The following is a 26125-nucleotide window of genomic DNA, read 5'->3' as shown; positions in this document are numbered from 1 at the left end:
GGAAAAAGTCAACAAGCATGCGTTGATCACCAAGAATGTATGTAGCACAATGTTAAGCATCAAAGGAGATGGAGAGAAGCCTAAGAATGGTCCCCTCCAATGGGGGGCCTTGTGTTTCCACTCTATGTCCCTGCTGACTTTTGTTCTGATACTGGGCTTGGGATTTGGTGAATGCCTTTCTCCTGGTTGTCATGTTTACTTGGTGGTGGACATGGCTTACGGATGTGCTTTATGGAATGCTTGCACCTGTAACTCAGGTCAGTACCTTTCTTAGAAGAACACAAAAGAAGTCAACCCCAAGTAGTCAGAGTGATTTCAGATGTGGGCAGTGGTTCAACCTCAGATTGGTACATGTCAGTGTGGGCCCTGTGTTTGCCCAGGCAAGCGTTTCCTGACGTTTCAGTGCAGTGATGAGAATCCTCATTTACAGACAAGATCAAAAACCTAATAACAGAGTATAATGGTAGCTCTAATTTAATATTCTTTAGAAGGGGCTTAAATATTTCTTTGTATAAATTTGATCTGAGTTACTTGAGCAGGTTATTCTAGAACTTCTTCTTTCATCCTAGGAAATGTGCTACCTGCTGTCATGGTATTTATTTCCCTACAGTCCCAATTTGCCACCCACCATTCCTTTTTCCTTGTCTCTGTGTTCCTTAGTTTTCCTAAGTGGCTGGAAGCTAGAGTTGGGCCAGGATGATCCAGGGTGGACAAAGTTTTGATTCAGGCTTCACCTTGGCACTTTATCTTTGTTGACTATACTGAAAAAGAGGTTCTTAGGAGCTGATGAGGGATGAAACAGAATTCTGTTGTACATTTCTAGCAATCAGAGGAGAGTAGTATACACAAACTTCGACCTTCCTGTGCACCTACCCGTCTGACACTACCATAGCTAGATCCTCCCTGTCCGCAGTTAACGGAGGATTCGTTTCATGGCTCCAAATTAATGCTGGATTCCTCCCTCATTGAAACAGAGCAAAGTCATACTCAGAGCTTCTCCACATCGCCTGAAGGCTTGGAAGAAGATAAAAACCATCCAATGGCTTCTACTCCAACTAGCAGTAAGGATTGTAAAGCCCAGTTGGCTTCAGCTCTTGATAAAGCTCAATAAATTATGGATATTTTTGTGGTGTCTTTGGTGGAGGTACACAACTGGCTGCTGTTAAACTGTTACTTCTGATCAGAAGGTGTGGCTGGTGATGGTTCTTTGATGTTTCTGCTTTATAGACCTCTTAGAAGCTACTGTACATAGTAAAGTACAAACAGTATTTCTCAAAAATTCAGGTTTCTTAAACTCTAGAGCTAGTGGCGTGGTTTTAAAATAACGGATCGCTTGTATATGATTTATAATTGGTGTAAAGGTCTGAATTCTATCACTCTCTGTTTTCCTTTCATCAATAATATTATTTTGCCATTCATCCTCTGGACATATATCCATGGTGCTGGTGACTAAGAAGCGGTGCCCTTATGGCAAAGGGAAGAGTAATCTAAGCCTCGGGGCTTTGAAACCTTGCCTTTACAATTCCCTTTGCAGGGAGCATGATTTTACTTTTCAGTTCAATGATGTGTTTTCTCCACTTCATCAAAGGCGGGTCTAATTGAGTAAGAGCTCCAGATTATCTAGTACCTGAGTTGACTTCAAGGTCACCATCACAGCAGCATAAACCTAACTCTAGTAATCCAGGCAGACGTTGCGACAAATGCCTCTCCTGGGTGTTGGGATCACCAAAATCTCTTCCACTGAGGCATGTCCAGGTGGTGCCAATCGCAAAATATCGCTTCGGTTCAATAGTAGAATGAACTGTACTGTCTTTTGCTCCGTACTCATGAATAACAAGTGGAAAGCTTTTGCAGCACTAGCATGTTCTGAAGACAAGCACCCGATGGGTGGTGGCCTCACAAATGTGGGCTCACCATTGGTTCCACATCCATACAGATAGAACTGATGGCAGAGGTGGAAGAAAAGGTGGACATCTTCCCGAAGACTCAGCTCCTTCAGTGGAAGCTTCTCCTTCTCACTCGCCAGCCACAAATGAATACAGGACCCTCATCCCAGTGACCCCCGCTAAGACGGGGTTCCCTGGAGTTACTGAAGTTAATATTGCTGGAGATTCCAATTCTAACGTTATTCATTTCCTTTCAGGTAACTTGGCCGTTTGCTATCTGGTTCGATTTCCCTAGAGAGTGACACAACGTGTACTTTTGTACTACAGGGGGGCAAGGGGGGCATTTTCTGTGCGGGCTATGATTAGACGGATTTGTCATACGGGAATGACCTTTACCACAGGTCCTCATTCCAGTCTCCATTTATTTTTGGGACTTGGTTGTCATGTTAGGATTTCTCTCTTTGTTCCTAATCTTGTGATATATTAATTTGAACCATAGGAAATTAACGTGTTTGTAGGTCAAAGTAGTTAAGTATTAGCAAATTCATTTGGTTCAACTCAGATATGCTACCTCATTAGTAAGGTTTTACCCAACATGTGAAAAATTTCCATAGGCTAAAATCTTTTGCTCTGAAATTATCATCTTTACTGGTGATGGATTGGTGAATTTTACTGTCGGTGGAGGGCTCGTGGCTAAACCTGCTTATGATTCACATTTCAAACTTTATGATTTAATCTACTAATAATGCATAGACTTGATTTCTTGTGTTGTAATGGCAAAGAGATGACTAAAGATGACTCATTCAATTAAGTTGGACACCACCTAAAAGGAGAGTGAGACTTCTTTTCTCAAATACCTAGTCTCGCCTACTTCTCCCTTTCTTTGCTCCTCCATTTGCATTAAGAAACTTACATTGAAGGAAAAAGAACTGGACATAACTACTCTGGTTAAGAAATGAGAATCGCAATCTCTCCTCCCCATCCCAGTGATTCAAGTGCTTCTTGCCACTCAACCATTGAATTATATTAAAGATTCATGATTTTAAATATATATTTGTAGCCAGGTCTGTCTCCCCCCCCCAAAAAAAAGTAAGTTTTATGAGAACCCAGTAGATAAAACAGATGACATCTTTGATGCTCTAATTGATATGGGGACAGAAGACTCAGGATGTCACATGCTTGGATTCTTGCCTCTGGGCTGCTCACCCAGAGCTTCCTTTTCTAGGCAGTTTTTAAAAATACTAACTTTGGTGATAGTAGCAAGACATAACCCCTCACACCCTTTGGTTCTTTATCCAGCATGGTTCTGCCCTCAGTTATTAAACATTCCAAGTAGCATTGTCAGTTTTCTTTCAGAGAAATTAGTCTTAGACCACTGCCTTGTTTCTCTTGGCAAAGTAAGGACCGTTATGAGATCAAATGAATTTAAATTTTAAATGGCAGTTTTAAAAGTGATAGTATTATGAAAGGGTCACATAATATATTTGTTAGTAAATAAAATGCTTTCGACAAAATTGATATTCACATATGCAGATTCCTTCTATATTCCATGATCAAACAGATGGATATTCTGTGGTTCTTCCTGCACTAAATGATTAGTAAGTGATTCAACTGTCATCCTTAGTTTTCCTCCAAGCCAGTCAGGTAAAGGTTAGTTCTTCCATACGTTTTTCTCAGTCTTGATGCTTGATGTTAAGAACTAAAACATTTGCAGTTGCAGTGGTGTGGTGGTGGTGGTGGTGATGACGATGGTGGTGGTGGTATCGGGGGTGCTGGTGTTGGCATTTCAGCAAATGCTCTTTTCAAGTACTCTCACTAAAGAACAAAACAATCTGTCTCCTCTGTACAATTACACAAGGGATTACAGGACGCTTACCTCCGCCTTCTCTAACCAAAGAAATGGTGATGATCAGATTTCTATATATTCCTTACAGGTCTTCATAATGGGTGACGGTAACCATTTTATGAAACCATTGTCCCTTTATGTTGTTATTGTTGTTTGTCTTGTTGTTTTGTTTTGTTCTAAGATTCCAGCATGTTGGAAGTGTATGGGGAAGAGAGAGGAGAGCGGGGAGGGTTGTTTCCATGTGTTAAATTTACATATGTTTGATTTGACCTATAGACCCAGATTTTAGCAATTCATGAGTCTGTCTCAATTGAAAACCTTTTGGTGATAGACATCTGGGGAGATGAGATTATGTTAACTCTTGATGTTGAAAATTCGGATTTAAATTTTGAAAAATATTATTTTTTATTATTTATTTTTATTCTAATAACCAGGTCCATATTTTTTACATGTTAGCACCCATCTTATTCCTTTTTCACTTATCTTCAAATTCCTTTTCTCTACATAAGCAGTTGACCTTTCCTTTGAAATTTTGCATAACTCAACACCAAGATCTTGCACACCAAAACCATTTTCTATTTCCTGCCTCAGAGAAAACTCCTTAAGTGGCTCATGCTCTGAGTCAGAGAGTACACACACTCCCAGCGATCACATCTGTATAATTCAAAGCATTTAGTCTCTATTTCAAAGACATAGTATCAAGTTCCAACTCAGACCTACAAAGACATCATAATAGAGTGTTAATGTTCTTAGATTTCTACCAAAACCACACTTCCTGTGGTCCTCCTGGATGGTCTGTGCTGTCCCAGTTTATTTAATTTTGATTAAAGCTCTAGTCTACTTACCAGTGGATCAAGCAATGAACAGTAATTCATACCATGGAGCCATTCAAGTCTCCTTGCCACTGGTTTTCTGGTGACCTTTAAAACACTAAACTTGGTGATAAGCTATCTGAAAATGCAAAAGTAAGGAAATGTAAATTGCAGTGGAACACCCAGTAATGAGCCTTTTCTGCTTGCTCCTCACAGAAGACCAAGACTCATGGGTTCACCCCAGTGGGAGGTCCCATACCACTCATGGATCAGAATCAGCTGGTAAGTTTGAGCTACTGTAGTCATTTGCTGTTATCATCATTGAGCCTACTGATGATTAATAAAGTATGAGTCATTGTCTCAAGAAGAGTGGTTCTCAGACTTTCTTAGCATGCATCACTATCATGGAGAGTGCTTATTAAATCACACTGCTGGGCCCCATCCTTAAGGTTTCTGATTCGGTAGGTCTGAGGTGGAGCCTGAGCATATTTATTTCTAGTAAGTTCCCTGGTGATGCTGACACTGCAGGGACAATGCAGAACTACTGTGTTGGAGAAAAGTCTTCCATGTGGAAGGATCAAAAAGAATTTAGGCAGGGTCTCAATTGAGCATGATATTAAGCCAGTTTGATTAAGAACATGGGTCTTGGAGTAAGAATGGCCTGGGCTTGATCCCAACTCCTCCACACACTGAGGATGTTGCTTTAGGGATTTGAGACTCAGTTCCTAATGATTAAAATTGGGATAATAATTGTCGCAGGGCATCGTTTTAAAGACTAAATGATGAAACCATGTAAAGCATTTAGCATAACCCCCAGCACATGGCACTATAGCTAGCATCTAATGAGAATTTACTGTATGCTGGTGGTGTCATGTGAACTCTTCACATAAACTAGGGTGGACCACATGACACTGCCATTTTTGTAGGTCAACTGTCAAATACCCATGATTTCATATGGTTCATCTAATATTACTTTATTTAATCATCCTAAAACCCTGTGACCTATGTAAGTACTGTTTATCACCCCTGTATTACGGATGAGGACACTAGGACTCAGAGAGGGCAAGTACCTTGGCTGTGTTGACGTGACTGGTGAGTTGAGCGGTGGAGCCAGGTTTCAAGCCCTGAGGTCTCATATTGCCTCTATAAATATGTTCTGGAGAAAACACTCCATAATGACCATAATTACTGCCAGGCACGTATTATTAAATGGATAAGTGTTTACTGTGACTCAGATCACACCCCTGGAAACATTACTGCGGGCAACAAAAGTCTGACATGAGGCAGGTTTACTTTTGACCAGTATCACTGGGACCACTGAAAGGTCCTGCCGGTATGGGTGGCCCTGATATTGTCAGTGTAGGTGATCCCATGAAAACCAGGTCTGTCCGAACCATGGTCTTCCCTTCATGCCCAAGTCAGGGTTGCAGTTGCCTCTAGGTCTAAAGGTTCATACACTTAAAGCAAATACGAAGACGGATATTTACATGGTGGCTTGGTAATAAGCTTTCACGTAAGAGCACAGGATATCGGGGTTCATTAGGAGTACTTCTAAAGCAAAGACCAAAGTCTTGGCTCTCTGAGTTCCTTGGGTGGGGCATCTGGCTTTTCCCAAGCTCTTAGTAAAAAAGGGGATCAGCCTTTCCCTTTCCTTCCTAGTAGAACAGGAATCAGTGCACCTGCCTCGGTTACCTCCCAGAGTTCTTGGGAAGAACGTGAGGTATCAGGAAAACAAAAGAGTTTGGGAAATGATAGGGAGTTATTATCAAAATGCATGCTCTCTAAAATCAAGAGGCCCTAGCTACTCCAGGCGCCGTCCTTGGACATCTCCTAGGAGCTGGCTGGAAATGCAGAAGCGCCAGCCATCGCAGACCTACTGAATCAAGGTCTGCATTTTAACTAGCCCTCCTCCCACACTGGGTGTTTTGTATGTGCACTGAAGTTTGAGAAGCTCTGTCCTAGACTGTTTTTCTCACAGTCGAGGCCAGTTGAATTATCTCTGTGCACGCGTCTCAGGTTGGATTCTCATCTCCAAATTACAGTGTCAAGTGTCCGTCTTTGCGGGGCTTGCTTTCCCAGCCCTCCCCTGGCTGGATTTGTAGACCTCTAGGGTGCAAGGTGAGGCCTGCCGTATCTCATCCATCTTCTCTGGCTTTTGCTTGAAGTGAGAATCAGGTGGGCGGGAGCGGTCTCTTTTGTTTGACTCCTATGCAGGTGTGTATTGTTCAAGTAGGAGGTTTCATTTTGTTGTACACACACCCAGATCTTTCCTTGCTGGGAGCGCTTTTTTTGAAAACCAAAATAAAGAGATTATGATCCATTAGTGGCCTCCTTTTCAAATATCAAAGGCTGCTATGAGTCAGAGAAAGACCAGGGAGAGTGCCTATACCACTTAGATGGTTTTCAAGCCCAAAGATCTCCAGTGTAGATGGCCAACATCCCATGACCCGTGCAGGTGAAGATGTGCCAATGACCAAGGGCCCTGGGGGGCAACTAGGAAAAGCACCTTGGACTCCTTCTGAGGTTTGCCAAGTACAAGGCCAGTGTCAAAGTGGCATGAGGTGTGTGGAATGGCCAGAGATCTGGTAAGAATGTGCTTTGCTCCATTTTGAGTTTAACGAAAACAGCAGATTGGCCTATCCAAAATAAACCACCGTCATCAGAATTTCACTGTACACTGTCTGAAGTTTGGCCCTCCACAGACATCTTCATTTAATTCAAGCCTGTCCATCTCCATCCGTTGCTTAGCCACGCAGACTGCCCTGATTTGCTTTTTCTTCCCTTGGTAGACTTTAGAATTTTGTAGCGGGCTCCCCATTGGTAGGCAGGAACAAGTTCCTTTCTGTGGTATATTTTCACATTTTGTTTTGAAGCCAGGGAGGCAGCATAAAAAACACAAACAAAAAACCCAAGCTTTACCTTAGGTGAGTCTCCTCACGAGATGTCTTAGAAGTTTCTTTTAAAACACGATGCTTAAAAAAAATAATAATAATAATAATAAAATAAAAAAATAAAACACGATGCTTCCCTCATTTTGATGAGCCTCCCAGGCAGAGCTGTGGATTTTTTGTCTTGTGACGCTTCCTTCCAGTTTGAGATGCTTCATTTGTTCCCTTACTTTGTTTTGTGGCAGTAGAAGATATTTATTCCTCTGAAAACTTGGCATGTTTCAATAGCACATTAGCAAGGGACTCCAAGAGGGTGATTTATTCCTGGACAGAAAGGGCCTTTGCCCCCCTAAATCCTTAATTCTTAATATTTATTTTCACATCTGTGAAGACACTGGATGCGATCATTAGATTTGCTTTGGACTTTCTGGAGCATTTGAATCGTCTAGGGATCTTCGTTAAAATGAAGATTCTGATTCAGTAGGATTGGGATGAGGCCTGAGATCCTGTTTTCTTAGCAGGCGCCCACATGATGCCTGTGCTGCTGGTCCAGGAACCATGCTCTGAGTGGCAAGGTCCTAAATCAGAGCTAGCACGGAGCAACTACACCCAGTTCCCATTCTTGTGTGCTTCTGTACACCTCTGTGAAATTATGGTGAAGTGGATTTTATCCTTATCCCTATTTTCTGAATGAGAAAGCTGAAACCTGGAGAGGGTAGCTTGACTGAGCAGAATGTCACTGGCAAGAGGTGGAGGCGGGACTTGAATCCAGGGCTGCCGGGCTCTGGAGCCCAAGGTCTTAAACACCACATAGTGCCGCTGGCGAGAATTCTCATGTTCTTCATGAAAAATGACATCTCCAGATGTTGGCCTTTATCAAACCAGCTTTTCTGGGGAGGTATCTCTCGTGTAACACTTTATAAATGTCCGTGGCTTGGATCTAGAAAATAGCTTCGCAGTGACACAGAACAGAAGAGAGGTTGGCCCTGCGTGCTATTCTGTAAGGAACTCGTAGTTGTGCATTCCAAACTTTTGGTTGAGAGATGTTGGGGGTTTTTTTTCCCCTTAGGACACTCAAGTGGAAGTCAAGAAGGTGGTGCAAACACAACCTCGGGTCCTATGCGGAAACCTCAAATCCCAGGTAAGTTTCAAACTGTGCAGGACAAAAAAAAAAAAGAAGAAGAAGAAGATACTGAAAAAGCACATTCTTTGCAAGCTAAAGAGGGAATGAGAGCATTTGGTAGGAAAGAATGGAACTTTCTTTCTTCCGGGTCCCCAAAACTGAATGAGCTAACCTTCAGACCTGTGCCCAGCCTGTCCCAAAGAGGTGGCATGTGAGTCACTAAAGCTTCCTTCCCATGGCAATGATCCACCACCCAGGGGACTCTGTGCCACACCCCAGGTCCTGCCTCTCTCCGCCCAGTTTCTCCTTTATGTCTGGGCTGGGGGGCAAAGCATACAGCTTTCCTCTCCCATTGCAGGCAGTGAGGAGCTACAAGGGCCATGTGTGGGGGGTGGCGTAAGAACATTCTTCTGGCCCCAAACTGCTGTTTCTCAAGGGACAGTCTTTATGGATCCAGACAGAGGAAGGTGTCTGAATGAGTCCCAGCATGCGGTCGGAGGGCTGGGCCACCCCGCTCTCCTGAGCACCAAGATTTAAGGCACTCGAGGCAAATTCTTTATTTGACTTGGGCTCAAAACTGAGCATTTCTAAGGAGTGGGATTACAAAGAAGAAAAGGTTTTCCTAGGGTTGTAAATTCTCTTTTCAACTTTACCCCCTCTTCAGAGGCCTCCGAGCTGAGCCTCCCTCGGGAAGAGGGAAGAATGTAGGGGGCACCTCACCCCCTTGCCTCAGCTTGCCTGAGCACAGCTGGAACGGGAGCCAGTGGGAGAGGGGGTGGTGGAGAAGCAATCTGCAATGTTCTTCCCAGCTCCAGTGAGAGCGAACGGGAGAGACCAGAGCAAAGGATAAAATGGGTCCACCTGCCTCCACCTCCCTCCCCGAACTCACCTAACCAGGTGGAGGCCAGGCAAACGCGGTCCTGAGCAGGACAGGGGAGGAAACCCAAGACTCCCAAAGGGGAAAGGACAATCCGTGCCTCCCTATCCTTCTTGGTGCTTGAGCTCCAGCTCATTGCACAGAGAGACAACCCAGCTGGCAAGAGAATCCATCCACATTGCCAAGTCACATTTTCATCCTCTTACAGCTTGATTGTAAAACCTGTGTCTAACATGTCAGCAGCCCACAAGTGATACACGATAATTGGAGACATTTGAGAGAATGCAAACCAAAGGACCAAAGTGTAAATCATTTATTAGCTGCCTCACCGTCCCAAAATGCCATGGTTACCATTTTCATAGGTGTCCTTCCCACCATTTTATCTATTTTTATTTTTATTTTTTTTTCTTCCCACCATTTTAAAATGTAACTTACATACAAAAATGGAAGTAGGCCGCACATGCTGTTTAGGAAACCACCACCCCTCCCAGCTGGTTGCCCACAGCTTCGAACATCAGTAGATCTTCTTCTCCTGCTCTCGCAGTGCAGAATAGGGTGGGTGTACCCTAATTTGTGGAACTGATCCCTTCCTCCCGTATGAGGTTGTTTCCAACTTTTACTATGATAAATAGTGCGGCAATGAATGTCTTTGTAACAAATTCCCAGAAGCGGGAATCAAAAGCATGCACATTTCGAAGGAGTTTTGCCAAATGACCCCCCACACGCCCAGCTGAAAGAGCAAAACGTTCAGCCCTCCATGGGGGTGTCCTCTTCCCACCCATTGTGCATGGCCCCCATTTGAGTTTCTTAATAAAACACAAGGTGGGTGCTCTTATATAGGAGAGTCATGTTCCTTTTGAGGGAAATATAAATTCCCTTTAGAATAATATTGTGCCAAAGGCAGTTACAAGTTTCTACAGGTCATTCCACGCTTTTTTGGAGACATGCTTCTCCTGGAGGAACTTGAAAATCCTGACTAGTGATAAGAGTTTAAAGCAAGAGGCCTGTTGGGCAGACACCTAGAGCAGAGTTGTTCTAGCATTTTCTGCTTGTCGGCAGGGCCACTTGGCCAGACCCATCTGTGGTACATAAAGTACATTTCTGTTTTTACAAAGTGTATTTCCCAAGCTCACAGGTGTCTTTTGGTTCCCTCTCACCAGAATGGCTCATCATCTTGGCCTCGCTCCTGGCCTTGGCTTTGATTCTTGCCGTTTGCATCGCTGTCAATAGTCGAAGAAGGTAAGGGGGTGCGCTCGGGGCCTTCGCTTTGGGAGGACGTCACTTCTATGTGGGCTCCATGGACCTGCTACTCAGAGTGCAGCCCTGGCACCAGCAGCCCCAACACCCTGGGAACTTGTTAAAAATGCAGAATCTCAGGCCCTACCTGGATATCTTATATCAGAGTCTGTGTTTTGATGAGATCCCGGGGACTTGTGAGCATGGTACAGTTTAAGAAGCCCTGCTCTGGCACCTTCTTTAGATAAAAGAGACGTGATTATTTGGACCATCACTTTTAAATAGTGTTGAATCTTTGGAGGTTCTTAATTTTTTCAGAGTTAAACCCATGGAGATGCTATCTGATGAAAGTCATAAAATATCTCACTGGGGATGGGGGGGCACCTGGGTGGCTCAGTGGTTGAGCATCTGCCTTTGGCTCAGGTTGTGACTCTGGGGTCCTGGGATCAAGTCCCACATCAGGCCCCCCTGCAGGGAGCCTGCTTCTCCCTCTGCTTGTGTCTCTGCTGTTCTCTGTGTGTCTCTCAGAAATAAATAAAATATTTAAAATATATATATATCACTGGGAAGGCACAAAAGTATGCACTCCTTCATTGACTGATTAAACAATATTTAGTAAGTGCATTCACACTGTGCAAAAACACCATATAAAGATCTAGGCATTGGTCATCTCCTTTAGCCTGTCTGTGGCCCATGGAACCTTCTAGAACGCTTACCTGAAATAGGTGTTGGGTATCTGTGGTTTTTTATTGTTTGTTTGTTTGTTTTTGCAATGATACTAATTTATATTTTCTGGAAACTGTAGTTGAAAGGATTCAGGTTGTTGCTTAGGAAGAGCTCCCCAACAGTAAGGTCTATGAAATGATGAAGAACTTTCCTTAGAAGTGTCTGACTAAAGACAGTCCAACCGGGCGTGGGATGTCTTCATATCCTCAGAGGTCCCTCTCTCTCCTCACCTCAACCAAGGCCTGTCATGTTGGAAATTATTTAAATAGTACTGGGCCTGACTGAGCCAGTGACCAGGCTCCAGATGTAACGCCACCTAAGTGAAATAAGAGAAAACCTCATTCTAGCAACTGAGGACATGAATTTTGACAGGGCACTCCAAAGGGTGAGTCTAAGTTTCCTGTTCGAGATGCTCTAAAGGTGCACTGCTTTCCTCTGAGCATATGCAGAGGAACATTCAACCTTTTATAAATGTCCCTGGAACTTGCTTCCTACAAGGTAAAAGAATCCTACTTCCAAGTAGGGCTCCCTTTATTGTATCACTAGATCATCTAACAGGCCAGAAGGGGCCCCTCGGTTGGGGAGAGGACCCAGAGATGCTAGAATCCTTCTTGTTGGCTTTTGGACATCACCGGCTGATTCTCAGGCCATGTGTCACGCATCTGCAGGATCTCTGATTATCCGAGGACTTCAGATAGTGTCACTTAATCCTGGTGCAAGTTAGGGCTACACCAAAGTCAAATAGCTGTTGCTATCTATACCTCTGAGAGAATAATAAAAAATCACTCATGATAGCCAACTGTATGAGGAATGAAAACTAGGAAAAGAAATCTGAAAGACCTCCTAGAAGGCTCCTGTGACGGAATGGAAAGAGCTTTTTGTTTGGCCGATTTAGATAATGTGGCTTGAGGGAGCCCTTACAAAGAGTCTTTATACTTTCCCTCAGCCTTCTGGTCTTCTCTTAGGTTACTTTTGCTCAATGACAGATGGATTTCCAGTTGTTGGAAATGAGTCCTTTTGTTCCAGGGCCTAGACTGCACCCCTTCTGCTCACCTATCCAGTCCATAAGTTTTGCACACGTTGTCATAGAAACATTGGCCCCAGATGCCGTCCATGGGGGCGATTCCTCCGGGAAGCATCTCAGCTGTCCCCGAGAGCAGCTGGAGTCTGCACAGCGGGGCTGGTTTTCAGCCCCCCACCCCAGTCGCCCCCCACCCTGCCAGCCCAGGGCTGCACACCCTCAGCCCAAGACCAGCGGTCACCCCAGCGACAAGCAAATAGGGACACGCGAGATCCGACACAGCAAGGATCTCACCAGGAGAGTAGCTGCTCGAACGCCCTGAGTGACCACGTGCTGGTTTGATAATCGAAAACACATTTGCCACGCAGCTGAGGGGTGGCGAAGGGCGGCGCGGGCCTCTCGGCGCCTGCTGCGTTTCCGAGGCCACAAGCCCATTTCTAATCCTCTTGAAAGGCTGGGGCCTTTTCTGCTGCAAACATGACATTTTAGAAAGATCCAGCATCCTATTTTCATGAAAGAAAGTTTGGTGGAAAATGAGGCTCTATGGCCAACTTCCATTTATTCAACAAACTTCTTTTCAGTGAGCTCCTGTGATCACAGCGGGCGAGGGAGAAGAGATTAAAAATGGGAAGGGTGCCAACCCGGCCCAGAGGGACCTGGAGGGGCAGCAGCAGTACTGACCAGTTGGATTGGAGTCCGCCGATGTTTATTGACGAGATACTCTGGGCCGGGTACTGGCATAGGAACTTAGGTTAGAAGATGAGAGTGGGTGGGTGAGGGGGCCACCTGGGTGGCTCCGTCGATTAAGCTCAGGTCATGATCCCAGGATCTGGGATGGAGCCCCACTTCAGGCTCCCTGCTCAGTGGGGAGTCTGCTTCTCTCTCCCTCTGCTGCTCCTCCCCACTTGTGTTCTCTCTCTCTCTTTCAAATAAATAACTAAAATATTTTACAAAACAAAACCAGGGGCACCCTGGGTGGCTCAGCAGTTTAGCGCCTACCTTTGGCTCAGGGCATGATCCTGGGCTCCTGGGATCGAGTCCCACATTGGGTTCCCTGCATGGAGCCTGCTTCTCCCTCTGCCTCTCTCTCTCTCTTTCTGTGTGTGTGTGTGTGTGTGTCTGTGTGTGTTTCTCATGAATAGATAAATAAAATCTTAAAAAAAAAAAAAAGGTGAAAGTGGAGAAGCAGCCACTGAAATGCTGTGCAAGGCCTGACCACAGGTTTCCAGGACAAAGTGGTGAGCTGTGCATCGTAAAGATGCTGATTTAGGAGTCCTGCTATTTCTTTAGGTTTTCCCATCCCTGGGATACCCCACACCATCTTTCCTTGCTATTCATAACCAGGGTCCTTGAATGTCAGCTTTCCAATGGAAATCCTACTTCCTTCCATTTCCTTAAGAGCAGACAGTTGTCTTAGGAGTCAGTTGAGTTGGTAGGTATCGGATGAGGCCCAAGAGGTGCCTTTCCCCTAAGGAATTGATCTGATTCATATGAAAAGGAGAAAAAAAAATGTGAGGACCTTACGAGGGGAGGTTTCACAAGACAGGAATGATTTAGGGATGTCACTATATTGGTTGTACAGAAAAGGCTTTCACCAGGGCTTAATGGGAATGGGAATAATCATCTTTTCTGTGCACCCTGGAGGGCCTTCATTCCCTCCCCTGTTCTGCAGGTCCCCTCTGTAAAACTCCATGGTTTAGAAATGCCTTCCTTCTCCTAAGCATCAGCCAGGCTTATCGCAGTCTGTCTTCAGCCAGCCTTGTTCCGTCCTCTGGAACACAGCTGTCCAATAGAACTTTTGGCGATGATGGAAAGGTTTTACGTCTGCACCAGCACACAACCACTAACCACTTGTGGCTCCTAAGCCCTTGAAATGTGGCTGAGTCTGAGTGAAGAGGTGAATTTTGAACCTCGTTCAGTTTTCACTGGCTTGCATTTCAATAGCCACCTGGGGCCGGTGGCTCCCGCGTTGGGTGGCACATCTCTGACCCAATGCAACATAAATCTCTCTAAAGATCTTTAGGGATTGTCAGGCAGAAGAGACATAAAGAGTGGTTGTTAAGTTACTCCCCCAAATTTTCCGAGATAAATTCCTCCATGCCCTGAACGTGTGTTACCTGGTTTCTCACCCGCCCCGCCTGCCCACCCTCTCCTGGTGAGACTCCAGGATGGCTCCCTCCCACATCACATGGTTACTGCTCGGCTGATGGATGCCTGAGATTTGAGGAGACAAGGGGTGAAGAGGGGATGCAGTTTGGTAGAGATCTCTGACCTTTGGAGTCAGAGAGTCTAAGTTGCAGATACCCCGTTTATTGCCCTAACCAGCCGCGCGGCCTCAGACGATCCCTTTCACTTCCTGGACTCAGTCTCTGTTTTATATAACGAAGTGGTTGGCTAGGCGACGTCTGAAGTTCCCTCAGCTCTGGTGTTCTTTCTGAAAATCCTATAACTAAGGAGAATGGAAAAATGAGAACTTGTCTTTTAAAAGTACTCATGAGTGCATCTGAGGTGGTGACCCCATGGAGATTCGGGGAGAATGGTGCTCTCAGAGAGGCATGGGGGCTCCACATCCCTTCCTCGTACCTCGCCCCGTGTATCTCTTCCATCTGGCTGTTCCTGGGTTATGTCCTTTTGTAATAAACTGGTGATGTCGTGAGTTAAAAGATAAAAGGACTCATTAAGGCCCAGGAGCAACACATACTGGGCTGGTTATTTGTGAGATTCATCCTTTCCCCCTGAAGGAACTCAGATAACAGAAACACATGAATCCAAAGGGAAATGGGGGCAGGACAAACCCAAGCAGGGCATTTCTGAGCGCTGCAGGTTCCCTGTCACCCACTTTTCAAATCAGCTCTGTTGAGCCTAAAGAGCACGAATTCCCCACCCCACCCACCCGGGCACCATTTTTTTTATGATTGTTAGTGTCTTTTCTACAATATGTCATTCGACTTCTAAACTACCCATTGGGTCAGCAAATGGGAATTGCTTTAATAAGATATTTTCCCTCCAAAGAACACCTGAGATACCGTTTGAGAATTTGAAATAAAACGAGCAGACTTCCACCTTCGGCCTCCTGGGCCATCTTCATGGTAAATATAACTACTGCGTGGAGGCAGCCAGGGCAAACCAGCAAAAGCCAAACTCATATGGCTCTGGTTCTATGAACAACTACACGCTTTTTGAACATTTACTGCGTTCCAGATTCTGTCCCAAGTGCTCCTCCAAGGCCTTGGCTTCCCCACCCCATTTAGTAAGAGAACTAATAACAATAATAGACTCCCATATCAGTGCTGGGCTTTGTTTCAAGGCATCCCACAATCCTGTGAGGTTGGTGCTCTTCCTGGCCCCATATTATGGATAAGAAAACTGAGAGCCAGAGAGGTCAAATGAGTTGGTCCAGGCCCCACAGCAATAAGGCCTCAAAACCAAGCCTTCCCAGCCCCTACTCTGCACGGACTGTGCCCATAGTCCCAGCCCCGCAGATGTGCCCCAGAGGTCAAGCAGCCTTCCCTCCACCCTTCATCGAGCATCATGCCAGAGGAGACAGGATCTACCTCCTGTCGAGGAGGTATAATTTCTGTTTCCCCAAATAAGAGATTAAAGTTTATGGCCTTGGCAGTTCTAGAGGGAATGGCCCCTAATCATGAATAATAGAGTCTTTGTCTCTCCGAGTCCAAATATCCAGCGGCAAAGCGAACGATTCCGACTTCATGCTGTTTCCAGATCTCCAGATGGTTGGCAGCGTGAATAGAGCTGGGCAGAGTCCTGGCATCTGCTCAGAGAGGCGGAGATTTGAATATTAACTCCGTCTTCCTAGCTCTGTGACCTCAAGCTACTTATTAAACATTCCTGGACCTCAGTTTCCACTACTGTGTAACTAGAGTAACAGCTGCATCATGGGATTATTGTGAGGCTTTCATGAAGTTGTATTTAAAGTGTCTGGCATTGGGGAGGTGTCCAGTAAATGCCAGCCTATTTCCCCTCGTCCCCACCTTACTCGCTGCCATGAGGCTCTGCAGCTTGGCTTCCATCTGACTTCTAGACGTGTGGCCGTGCCCATGTGACAGGATAGAGGAAACGTTGCAACAGGCTGGGGGTGGGGGATGAGGCAATGCCCCAACAGCACTAAGACCTGGGGACGCGATCAAGGTCATGGGCTTCCATAGGAGACCTTCTGCGTGTGCACCTTGAGCAGGGTCCTGAGAAGCCTTGTGGCACGGCAAATGCCTTTCCTTAGGGAGTGAAACCCCCCCGTCTATGTGAATTACCCAGTGTTAGCCTATGAAAATCAGTATGGCCCCACTCTTCTAGAATAATGTGACTAGGGTTTCCTTTTTCTCAAGCCATCCATAATAACCCCGATAAGGCCACAAAGGGTCGACTGGGAGAGGAAGTTATGGGGCTTGGTTGAATTACACAGATCAGAATGATTTATAGTCATCATATCATATTCGTCGTTTATCCAAGTCTGCGGGAACTGCTAATGTGCCTAAAAAAGGCAAACATTGCCATTGCACAGGATGGGGAAGGAGAACTAGAACTTAGGAATCAGACATGGAAGGGCTTGAATCCCAATTCTTTTATTGCTTGCTGAATAACTGGTATAACTGAATTCTTGGAGCATAAGGGTCTCTTCACCGGCCATAGGGGGACAGTACTAGCCCTGGCTTCCAAGAGTTGTGACCACGGATTCCCCAAATCCGGTGTGCATCCGAAACCCCTTGGGGGCTTATTCAAACGACAGATATTAAACCCACTTCTAGGCTTCTCCGCCTTAGTACGTGTGGGGTCAGGCTGAGAAGTGTGCATTTCTAATAAGTTCACCGGTGATGCTTCTGTTGCTGGTTCAGGGACACACTCTGAGAAGCACGGATGAGTTACTGTCAGTCAGGTGAAACGTGCTCAGGCTGGCCATGGAGAATGTCCCTGATGGGGCCCCTGGTGGCTCAGCGGTTGAGCATCTGCCTTCGGCTCAGGGCGTGATCCTGGGGTCCCGGGATCGAGTCCCGTGTCAGGCTCCCTGCATGGAGCCTGCTTCTCCCTCTGCCTGTGTCTCTGCCTCTCTCTCTCCTCTCTCTCTCTCTCTCTCTCTCTCTCTCTCTCTCTCTGTCTCCCCCTGTGTCTCTCATGAATAAATAAAATCTTAAAAAAAAAGAAGAAAACACTGTCGTGATGATGCTGATGGTGGTGACAACAGTGATGATGGTTCGAGTTATCAGGGCACCTTCTCATGTGACTTTTTTTGAATCATTAGGTGTGGGCAGAAGAAAAAGCTTGTGATCAACAATGGCAATGGAGCAGTGGGGGACAGGAAGCCAAGTGGGATCAACGGAGAGGCCAGCAAGTCTCAGGAGATGGTGCACTTGGTAAACAAGGAACCCTCAGAGACCCCCGATCAGTATACGACAGCCGACGAGACACGGAACCTGCAGAACGTGGACATGAAGATTGGGGTGTAACTCCCACACTTGGTGACCTTGGAGAGAAATGGCAGTTGGAGACAGAATCATGGCAAGGAGCTGGGACACTTCACAGATGCAATGTGCTACTGATTGTTTCATTATTGGGGATCTTTTTTTAGTATAACGTTTTCTACTCCTTTTTTTGTTTTTTTGTTTTGCGTTTTGTTTTTTAAAGTCAGGTCCAATTTATAAAAACAGCATTGCTTTCTGAAATGAGGGCCCAATGGATAATCCACAAGAATTCGACTGTTCCAGTTCCCATCTAAAAGCCTCCACCCCCTAGGATGTGCTATGGACAGCTTCTAACAGAAGGCACATATACATCTTCTTGATCCCCCACCTTCCCTCCCTTCCCCCTCTCAGGCAACAACCACCTGCTAAGAACATCCCCCAGGGCTAAAAGGGATTGGTCCCTTGGGAGGATATTTGAATGGTACCACATGCCCCCTGCCCCTCCTGCAGCCCAATCCCTGGGCATTTCTTTCCAGTGGGGTAGGGAGTCGGAATGTACTGGTTACACATCCACTTCTACAGACCATCTGGAAATTTTTCAGATGCTTCTGGGAAATACCCAAAAGGTGAAGCTATTTATCTGTAGGATGCTATTTATCTGTTTTTTTGAAATATTAAACCCTGGAGGTCCTTTGATCGATATGATTTTTTTTTTGGTTACTTTGTCAGAGGCATAAAGGGTTTAAGCTGATTCATAATAAACATCTGTACTTTTTCCAACTTAACCCTTTGTGCTGTGATCCTTCAGCAAGGTCTGGTCCCCAGAAACTCATCAGGAAGTTGTGAGAAGGTCCTCCTTGAAAGTCTTCATCTCAGAGCCACTAAGCCCCCATTCAGGCTCACTCAACCAAATCTCAAAGAAAATCAAGGAAGACAGTGCTATTTTATCTCTGGGGCTCCAAAGACTTTCTCCTGTCCTAGCACCAGAATTGCAAGGGGAAGAGCCTCAACTGCTTTTATGTGTTAATGGCCACCAGTGCTCTGCCCTGAAAGGCTGGGAAAAGTCACATTACATTGCATGACCTATCCTTTCGTGGCACAGATAGATACCAGTTCATAGATGCTGACCCTGTGAAATGATGTCCAAAAACAATATGAAAGTACCTTTTGAGCTCTTGTAATAAAAAGAAAAGCCAATGGAGATGAAAGAGAGCATAGATAGTAGCCAACTGATTGCCACAGGTTGGGGAAGAGAGGAGGCTGTGTAGATCCTGTTTGAGTATTTTTATGGCTGTATTTGTTTATACATTTACAAGCCAGCTGTCTGTTCCCCGTGCAGTTGTTACTCTGAATAGGTGAAGTGCCTGGGAAGTCCCTCAGAAGGTTACAGGCCTTCCCCACCATTGGAATCTTAGCACCAGATAGGCAGGTTTATGAACAAATAAGAGAATAATAGCTTTATCCCTTGCTTGGCAAGTCCTAAGATTTTACTTATAAGTTCAGAAGTCCCATTGGTCCTGGAACTCCCAAAGATGATTTGTAATAGAAGAAAATGAATCTATAAAGTAAGGACTCCTCTAAAACGAGCCCTCCTTCCTTATGCCCCCGTAAAAAGTCATCTGTTGCCTAAACCGATAGCTTTAACTGCTGATGTTGCTAGGACTAGAGAGAGAGAAGAAGGGAGGAGAAGGAGGAGGAAAAGAAAAAGAGGAAAGAGGAGGTAGGGGGAGGAGGAGGAAAAGAAGAAAATAGGTCCCACATAGGGCTGGGCTTATACATGGGGTAATTATGAAGGATCTGTTTTTAAAAGAGATGCCCACTTTCTGCACTCATTTCCAACTTCTGTTCTCCCCTATCCACCCTCATAACCTCCTCCCAATCATGATCTTTGAAAATTTCCTTCTCTTCTGTGAACTTCACTGGCCAGTGCCATATCCAGCTGTCTGGTTTTCTTTTTATTTTCAAGTTGAAAAAAAGAAATGGACATATAGCCACTCTGTTTTACAGCCACTAGTGTCCAGGTGCTTCCTGCTTTCCAAGAGCTTTCCTGGGTCTGCTGCTGACACGCTCACTCCAGCTCTTTAGCCACTCCCGGATCAGGTTCAGGAGGGCTATGCTAGGCTCTATCTGTCCCCAGATTCTCTTTGGGGTCATGGATAGTCTTACAAATCTCACAGCTAGGGATGGTTTTCCTCTTCTAGACATTTCCAATAAATAGGCTGAGATAGGTGATTGTTTTCTGTTTTATTTTAGAATTTAATATGATCTTTCCTTTTATTATTGTTGTAGTCTCTCACTTGGATATACCTCTGTGTTCTCCAATAGCAATGGGAGAGGCCCAGAGCTTCCATCCCTTGGATGTAATACCCCTATAATATTGTCCAAAGTTCATGGAATAAAATGTATTCTCTCCCATTTGAAATAACGGTGTAATTCCATTAAGCCAAGAGCTTAAGGTGTAATTTTTCCTACAATTGTAAATCTTTTGTGTCTCCTGAGGGCTGCCTTTAAATTAGCATTGGGTGAAAATAAAAGGGGGCAAGAGACACCTTCCTATCCATATTTCATAGATTCTAGCCTGGCAGAATGGATTTTTCCAGCAGAACCTCTCAAAGTTTTATATTGAGACCGTGATACCAAGAACTGATTCCATAGCCAATGTTCATTCAATACTGGTACAGCAGAGGAGTGTGAGAAAGGAATCTCTGACTTCTCTAGAAATGTCAAGTGTACTTAAGTAGAAGAATAACGTGGCCCATTTGCCTTTATGTAATAGGTATGCCTTTCTATAAATCACTTGTGTTGAGTTTTCAGAGAATAGCTCATTGTTCATGCATGTATAGTGACCATTTTTACTTCAATTTTTCACAGGACACCCTTCCTCTGATTTTTTGTATATTTATTGATGGACCAGTAATAATGAGGAAAGCATGATATGTATATTGCCCAGTTGAAAGCACTTATAGGAAAATACCAAAAGGCTACTATTAAAAGGTTAAAGCAAACGGACTCAGGAGTCTCTGATTTAAAGGAAATGGAAGTCTGGGAGGGGTACCACTGTGATTGTCTGGCTGTCTGGGTAATTTGGAACCACAAGGGTAAGTTTGTGAAGTGACTGAGGGCTTGAACTCATTTTTTTCTAAAAAGAGAAATCACATAGACTTCTACCACTTGAGGGTCTTCTTTGGGAGAAAGTTTAATTTTCTATGGTAAACATGTGGTCCATGTGGCCTAAACTAAATAAGATATCTTGAAGTGTTAGTTCTTTAAAAGCCAAGAGCTACTCCTGGATTTCCAGGTAAAGAGAGAAGAGGGAACATACTCACCTCCATTCTCTCATGCAGGCCTATGAAAAGACAATAAAGAGATATTCCAAAAAAGGTGTAAACCAGGGGGATCAAAGAGAATGGCAGAAGAGGCAATAGGAACAAAAATTTGAAGCTGGAAAGTGACGGTTCATTGGTAACCGAGCGAATCTGAGGAAGCTGAATCCTAAGCCAGCAGTGGGGAAGTTGAGACACAACCGCATTGGTGAAGCAGAACCCCCACCAAAGGCTCAGAAATTGGCAGCATTAGCTACCATTGGAATGTGCTAGAGAAGATGGGGCTAAAATTAGGAGGATGGCTTTGAAGTCTACTTAAGATGCAGTTAGAACTCCAAATCTCCCTCCTCACTCCAAGTAGCTGAGTGACTGTTGTTTTCCAATCCCAACCAATGACCAGTAGCCCACTCTCTAGAGACGGCAAAACAGTCTCGGAGGGGCAACAAGGCATATCCAGTTGACATTAGAAATACCATGCTAAGAAGTAAAGCATACATAAGGAATGCTGAGACTCCCCTGCCTTTCCCCCAGCTTGGCTTCTAGAATGCCAGCACCAAGCAAGTACCCATCAGACAGAAGACCAATCTTTCTGGGGAATTTGATAAGCTTCAAAGAAAACTCTAAAGATACTAACATGAGAGATCCTCCCCTAAGGAAATGGCTCAGTGATGATCACATCTCAAGCCCTGCCAGGCACATAGGACTCATAGCATCTGGGGCCTCCCTCTTACACATCAGAAGTAGAGATGATTCACAGAAAAGAAAACCTTTAAACTGATAAGAACAGATACTAACACTTGATCTTAGCCAAAAGGCCGAGACATGAAGTAGAAATCTCACAAGGAAGACATAGGACAAGGCCAACAGCACATGAGAAAATGCTCTGCATCACTTGCCACAGGGAATACACATCAAAAACACACTGAGATACCACCCTCACACCAGTGAAATGGAGAAAATTTAACAGCAGGAACCCACAAATGTTGGAGAGGATGCGGAGAAAAGGGAAACCACTTACACTGTTTGTGGAATGTGAACTGGTGCAGCCCACGTCTGAAAACTGTAGTGGAGGTTCCTCAAAGAAATTAAAAATAGACCCCTGCCCTAACGACCCAGCAATTGCACTGTTAGATTTACCCCCAAGATTCAGATGCAATGAAGACGCCGGGCACTGCACCCCGATGTTTCTATCAGCCATGTCCACCAATACCAAACTGAGGAAGGAGCCTCGGTGCCCAACGAAAGATGAATGGATAAAGAAGATGAGGTTTATGTATCCAAGGAATTTACTCAGCCATTAGAAACAACAAAAACCCACCATATTCTTCACGTGATGGAACTGGAGGGTATTATGCTGAGTGAAATAATCAATCGGAAAGGACAAAACAGTGTATGTTTCTCACATCATTTGGGGAAATATGAATAATAGTGAAGGGGAATATAAGGGAAAGAAATGTGTGGGAGATATCAAAAGGGACACAGAACAAAAAGACTTCTAACTCTGGGAAATGAACTAGGGTGGTGGAAGGGGAGGAGTGCGTGGGTTTGGGGTGAATGGGTGACGGGCAACGGAGGGGTACACTTGACCGGGATGAGCACTGGTGTTATCAGTATGTTGTAAATGAACACCAATAAAAATTAATTTATACAAAAAAAAAAAAAGAAAACATTTAAGAAAAAACGTCATTACTAACCTCCTTAAGTAAGAGGAGATAGTGTATCAATGAAACAAGAACGCAACACTAGCATATAAAGGAACACTGAGGGAACACCTACAAAAGAGGAGCTCTTTAAACTCAAAAAGCACAAATTAAAAAATATACTCAGTAGAAGATTTGGAACATGGTGTTGAAGAAATATCCCAGAAAAGAGAGCAAAAAATAAGCAAAGGAAACAGAGGAGAAAAAATGTAAATAGGGAACCACTCTAAAAAATCTAGCATGTGAATAATAGAAGTTTCAGAAAGAAAAAAAAAACAGGAAATTAAGAGAAAGGATTCATTCAAGAATAAATCAACAAGGTTTCCCAGAGTTGAAGAATATGAATATTTAGATTAAAAGGACCAAGTGAATGCCCACCACAATGGATGAAAACAGACCCACACTAAAGCGCATCATCTTAAAAATGCATCACAATTGAGGCAAAGAGACTACTTGATAAGCTTCTGGAGAGGGAAGATTGATAATACAGAGGATTAAGAATCAGAATAGAACCAGACACCTCAACAGCCACACAGAAGACCATGAAACAGTACCCTCAAAATTCTGAGAGAAATATTTCCCAGATAGAACTCAACTTGGGCTAACCCACAACTTAAGAGAAAGGGTAGCATGAACGTGTTCCAAATATGTATTGTCTCCAAACCTACCCACCCATTTTTAGGCAACTCTCACAGGATGTACTCCATCAAAACAAGGGAGTTACCCAGAAGGAGGAAGGCATGAGATTCAGAAAGCAAAATAGAGGGAATTCCTGTAATGATGAAACAGGGAGATCCCGCAACGGTAGCCGCACAGCAGCTCTAGGGCACAGCCCGTCCAAACTGAAGTATTGACAATAAATGAATTGACCTCTAATGAAGAAGAAAATGACATTTTTGGTTCTAGCAGTTAGCTGTTGGTGCCTTAAAAACTACTCCGAAAATGCAGGAACTTAAAACAACAAACATTTATTATTTCTCAGGAGTTTGCCCCTTGACTGGGGGTGCTGCCGCGGATCCAGGCAGAACTCAGCTGGGCATGATTGTACTCACATGTGTGTCTGTGTTCACAAACAAGTCAGCTAGAATCTGTGATGGTTCACCTGGGATGGCTGGGAAGATGGGGGCGGGGAGGGCTCTCTTTCTATGTGTCCCTCACATGCCCCCAGCTGTCTAATCTAGGCTTGACGGGGATGCAAGTGATGGTAGTTGCCCACAAGGCTTCCCCCGGCCTAGACCTGGAGCTGGCTCTCATCATTCCACCATATAGACAATGCAAGGGCAGCCCAGACTTAAGGGATGGAAAACAGATTTTACCCCTTAATGGGAGGAGCTGCAAAGTCACATTGCAAAAACTGTGGTTACAAGGAGGCCAGTGATCAGGGTCACTAGTGTAATCAATCTGTGATTGATATGTTGAACGGTTCTTGTACTTGAGGGCACCTCTCATGTTTACGCTTATGTGCACATGCCATTTTGGCCATGTGGGCAAAAGCATTAATTTAGAAAACCATCAATGACATATATAAATGCCATGTTTATTGGGAAAGGAAGGAGCTGGGCCCTGTGTGAATTTCCACTCCAGAAATTGTCTGAAACGGTAGAAAGAGCATGAGGTTCGGAATCAGACAAACTTGGGTTTTAATCCTGACTCTACCACTTAACCGCAACCCTGTTCACACATCTTAAACACTTCGAGTCTTAGTTTTCTTATCTGTAAAAGAAGGACAAAAAAAAACCTCCACGGGGCTACTCTGAGGATTAAATGAGGTAATAGTACCTGGCAGGCACTGACATATATCAGGCCCATGAAAATATCAATTCCTAGGTGAATATTAATTCACTTCCCTCATGCACACAGTAGGCACTTAACTTCTCTCTTCACCGTCGCCTCCGGTTTCCAGAACTCTAATCAGCTTTTAAGCTATTAACTTAGGATGCTTAGAACCAGAATATTTTGGACTCGAAGGCTCTTTGATTTTCATAGAAAGGTTTTTTTGGTTCCAAAGTCAGACTAAAGAGCAAAGAGTCCAGGTAGCAGATTAGTTGGCATCCCTTGATGAAATCTTGGCCATTCAAGCGGTGGCTCTGGATTAACCAAAGTTGCAGCTCCACCCACGGCTTTGATCAAGATGTCCAGAAAGTTGCCTCAACATGCCCCCAACCAGGCTGAGCCCCTTCCCCTCCCAGAGCCACCCCTTTACCTGGTCCAGGTGTCATTGAAGCAGGTCTTATTCCGCACTTAATTAATTGGCCCATGGGGCCTGTCTTTTCCGCAAGACAGCAAGCCTGAGGGCAGGACTCAGCTCTGTATCTCCAGTGCACAGCAGAAGGCCGAGATCAATAATGGCCTCAAAAGTTACCCTCTACTGAGCACTTATAGACTCCTGGATTTACACACCTTTGAGTTGTTCCTATAACCCATGAAGGAGAATTCGTATCCTGATTTAAATAGGTGAGGCAGAGGGATCCCTGGGTGGCGCAGCAGTTTGGCGCCTGCCTTTGGCCCAGGGCGCGATCCTGGAGACCCGGGATCGAATCCCACATCGGGCTCCCGGTGCATGGAGCCTACTTCTCCCTCTGCCTGTGTCTCTGCGCCTCTCTCTCTCTCTCTCTCTGTGACTATCATAAGCAAATAAAAAAAATAAAAAAATATAAATAGGTGAGGCAGAGAAGTTAATTATTGTCCTTAAGATACACAAGTAAAAAGGAGTAGAAGCTGGAATGGAGCTCAGCTCTGTCCAGGGCCCCTGACCTAACATGCTTTGTTGCCTGTAGTCAGAAGTCTGGTAAACTGAACTTGTCAGAGTTAGGAGGTCATCTCCAAATGCTGCAAACCAGGTCAGCGTGCCCTCATCCTCTGGGCCTGGTGGGACTGAAGGAGGCTTCCAGAAACCACAGGAAGGGCTTGGGAATGAGTAGGTGAAGATACACTCACCACTTAGGCCAGATTGGTGATAGAATTAATTTAGGAAACTGTACACAACCTCACAGATGCTTAGTTTACTGGAAGGAGAAGAAGCAGGTCCTATGTAAATAAGATTTTTGCCATGCTGCCTGGGCAAAGGGTCAAGGGAGCAGGAAGTCTGGCTGAGCCATCCTTCTTTCTTAATATCTAGCACCCAGCCTCCAGCCCCATTTCTTGCCTGTGTTGACATCTGGTCTTCAACACTGGTGGTTTGCCCATCAGGGCTCCCATAACCCGCCTCCTCAACCCACTCCCTCAGGCTTCCAGACTGCTTGCCTCATCATGTGATGACTACTGTTTTCCAGA

At 44.8% G+C, this 26125-nt stretch overlaps 1 protein-coding gene and 1 pseudogene across 1 annotated transcript in view; one reads left to right on the top strand and one right to left on the bottom strand.

The window, feature by feature from the left end:
- Positions 1-20838, top strand: part of CD44 (CD44 molecule (Indian blood group)) — a 90463-nt gene extending 69625 nt beyond the window's left edge. Inside the window, 6 exon segments of the mRNA XM_055300977.1 lie at positions 975-1061; positions 1937-2143; positions 4761-4826; positions 8502-8573; positions 10593-10671; positions 17670-20838. Of these exon segments, the coding sequence (XP_055156952.1) occupies positions 975-1061; positions 1937-2143; positions 4761-4826; positions 8502-8573; positions 10593-10671; positions 17670-17874 (716 nt within the window). The 3' untranslated portion in view covers positions 17875-20838.
- Positions 20839-21850: 1012 nt separating this feature from the next.
- Positions 21851-21980, bottom strand: LOC129494467 (U2 spliceosomal RNA; annotated as a pseudogene).
- Between the last annotated feature and the right edge of the window lie 4145 nt (positions 21981-26125).

The sequence above is a fragment of the Nyctereutes procyonoides genome, unplaced genomic scaffold (genome assembly GCF_905146905.1).
Source record: "Nyctereutes procyonoides isolate TBG_1078 unplaced genomic scaffold, NYPRO_anot_genome, whole genome shotgun sequence".
In the NCBI taxonomy this organism is placed as follows: domain Eukaryota; kingdom Metazoa; phylum Chordata; class Mammalia; order Carnivora; family Canidae; genus Nyctereutes; species Nyctereutes procyonoides.
Note: the sequence above shows the minus strand (reverse complement) of the source record. Positions and strands in the feature narration are given on the sequence as shown.